Below are 2,593 nucleotides of genomic sequence, written 5' to 3' on the forward strand. Positions count from 1 at the left end.
ATAATGTTTAATATTTAGTATTTACTGTCATATTCCCATATATCATTGTGATGTTGTTTATTCTATTACTCTTGTTCTCTTCTGCTTGTTTTCTTTTTTCTTTCTCAGCAGGTGACCAGGTGATTGATATATGCATTTTTTTTTTCTCTGCCCGTTCTGTTGGTTTTTGTCTTTTGCCCTTCTCCCCCGTCCCTCTTCTCAGCTGTTTCTCTTTCCCTCTTTCTTTCTCCCCTTCTTTCCCCCAGTCAAGTCTGTCCCGTATTCAGTAAGTGAAAATAAAATAAACAATAAAAGGTGAATCAAATGGACCATTACGGCAAGGCTGGGATGGTCATTTGGTAAAGTAAATCCGTTGGGCATCTTTCTTTGCCTTTAGACAACAATTCTGATGGCAAAAGAGCCAAACGGACAGGCAAAAAAAAAAAAAAAAGAAGTCTGCATCCTTCAAGAAAAACATGATTTTCATGCAGGACAATGCTCCATCACACGCGTCCAAGTACTCCACAGCGTGGCTGGCAAGAAAGGGTATAAAAGAAGAAAAACTAATGACATGGCCTCCTTGTTCACCTGATCTGAACCCCATTGAGAACCTGTGGTCCATCATCAAATGTGAGATTTACAAAGAGGGAAAACAGTACACCTCTCTGAACAGTGTCTGGGAGGCTGTGGTTGCTGCTGCACGCAATGTTGATGGTGAACAGATCAAAACACTGACAGAATCCATGGATGGCAGGCTTTTGAGTGTCCTTGCAAAGAAAGGTGGCTATATTGGTCGCTGATTTGTTTTTGTTTTGTTTTTGAATGTCAGAAATGTATATTTGTGAATGTGGAGATGTTATATTGGTTTCACTGGTAAAAATAAATAATTGAAATGGGTATATATTTGTTTTTTGTTAAGTTGCCTAATAATTATGCACAGTAATAGTCACCTGCACACACAGATATCCCCCTAAAATAGCTAAAACTAAAAACAAACTAAAAACTACTTCCAAAAACATTCAGCTTTGATATTAATGAGTTTTTTGGGTTCATTGAGAACATGGTTGTTGTTCAATAATAAAATTATTCCTCAAAAATACAACTTGCCTAATAATTCTGCACTCCCTGTATTGTTTGTCTCTTGGTCCAGTTTAGTAGCAACTCAAAAGCAGGAAAAACGTTCCCTCCAGACCGGCCATTCTGCTGGTTGAGTAAGGCCAAACAAATCAGGTTCAAATGATAGGATTCTATAGCAGCCACAAGAAAAATTAGTTTATACATTCAGGTTTATGAAAACAATTTATTTCAAAACATTAATGTAAATTTTATAGTAGTTTGATTTGTTACCTGTTGAGAATCTTTTGGCTATATTTATGTTTGCTTTCTGAAGCAAAAAGCTAAACCAAAATGCACAGTCTGTGTTCTGAGTGTTTGGTTTGTGAAAGTAGATGAGGCCTCTTTGGTCATTTCCTTTTAAAACCATACATGCATATACATACACTTGTATGATGGCACACATGCATATGTAATGTTACTGCGCTTTGGCAGGAAATAACACTGATACTGCAAAGTGGCGGCTCTTTTTAGCCCAGTGTGATTAGATTAGTGAAGAAGATGGTTTCTGCTGCCACCATTGCTGTGTTTTTGCTCTGCTGCTACTTCAGTGCTTCCTCAGGTACGGTACAAATAATCGTATTATTCTGTCTGGTTCATTTTTTAGCTCTAAAATCCAATCTTACTGATTATGATTTTATCTATCTATCTATCTGTCTATCTATCTATCTATCTATCTATCTATCTATCTATCTATCTGTCTGTCTGTCTGTCTGTCTGTCTGTCTTTCACTGTACTATATTTTTTTCTTGTTTTTTAAATAAAAAAGTTAAGGTTTTGTAGCTCTTAAGCAATTACAAATAAATAATTTGCTTTTCTAATATTATCTGATTATATCATCTGATTCCTCACCTTCTTTTCTGTTTCAAAGGCTCTCAGGATGATTGTGTTTATGCTGCGACAGGATCAAGCTTTACTGTGCCCCTTAAACATGAGTTGGAGGAGTCAGCTAACCTGAGATGGTTCAAGGACAGAACCATAATCTTTTATCGCAGAGGTAAATATGTGATCACGGGGAAAAATGATTATGTGGATTCAACTGGATCACTGAAGCTGACACGACTGACCAAAGACATGTCAGGACGATACATCCCAGAGGTTACCAATGCAGATGGACTAAATGTGGGACATTTACCAAGTGTGCGTTTATGTGTATTAGGTAAGTAACAACACATTATACATATATTTATTGTGTTTGTACTTCTTCTATAACAACAACCAAGTGTGCTAATGTATCAGAAGCTGTTCCAGTCACACTCTGTGATTAAGTGTTTGCTTTTATTTTAAAGTTACTGTTCAGTTTTATCAGTCAACAGTACTTGTTATTATCAGCATTAGTTTATATAATGTTGATATAAATTTTCTTTGCTCAGACCCCGTGAAGAAGCCCAAAGTGACGATGACGTGTATTGAGGCACAAAAAAATGTCAGTTTTAGTTGCAATATTGGTCAGGTCAGTACAATATTTACATTTTATGCTTCATATATATATATATATATA

At 36.1% G+C, this 2,593-nt stretch overlaps 1 protein-coding gene across 2 annotated transcripts in view; it reads left to right on the forward strand.

Annotated features, from left to right (window-relative positions):
• Window positions 1–1,415: 1,415 nt before the first annotated feature.
• The window catches only part of LOC102309117, a 7,616-nt gene continuing 6,438 nt past the window's right edge, over window positions 1,416–2,593 (forward strand). For both annotated transcript variants that reach the window (XR_006053700.1, XM_042217193.1), the window contains exons 1-3: window positions 1,416–1,654; window positions 1,964–2,251; window positions 2,466–2,545. Coding sequence is in view for 1 of the 2 variants with exons in the window: in XM_042217193.1 (XP_042073127.1) it covers window positions 1,594–1,654; window positions 1,964–2,251; window positions 2,466–2,545 (429 nt within the window). In the remaining variant the exon portion in view is untranslated. The remainder of the gene's footprint in view (window positions 1,655–1,963; window positions 2,252–2,465; window positions 2,546–2,593) is intronic.

The sequence above is a fragment of the Haplochromis burtoni genome, unplaced genomic scaffold (assembly GCF_018398535.1).
Source record: "Haplochromis burtoni strain Fernald_Lab_line unplaced genomic scaffold, NCSU_Asbu1 Contig_1673, whole genome shotgun sequence".
NCBI lineage: Eukaryota > Metazoa > Chordata > Actinopteri > Cichliformes > Cichlidae > Haplochromis > Haplochromis burtoni.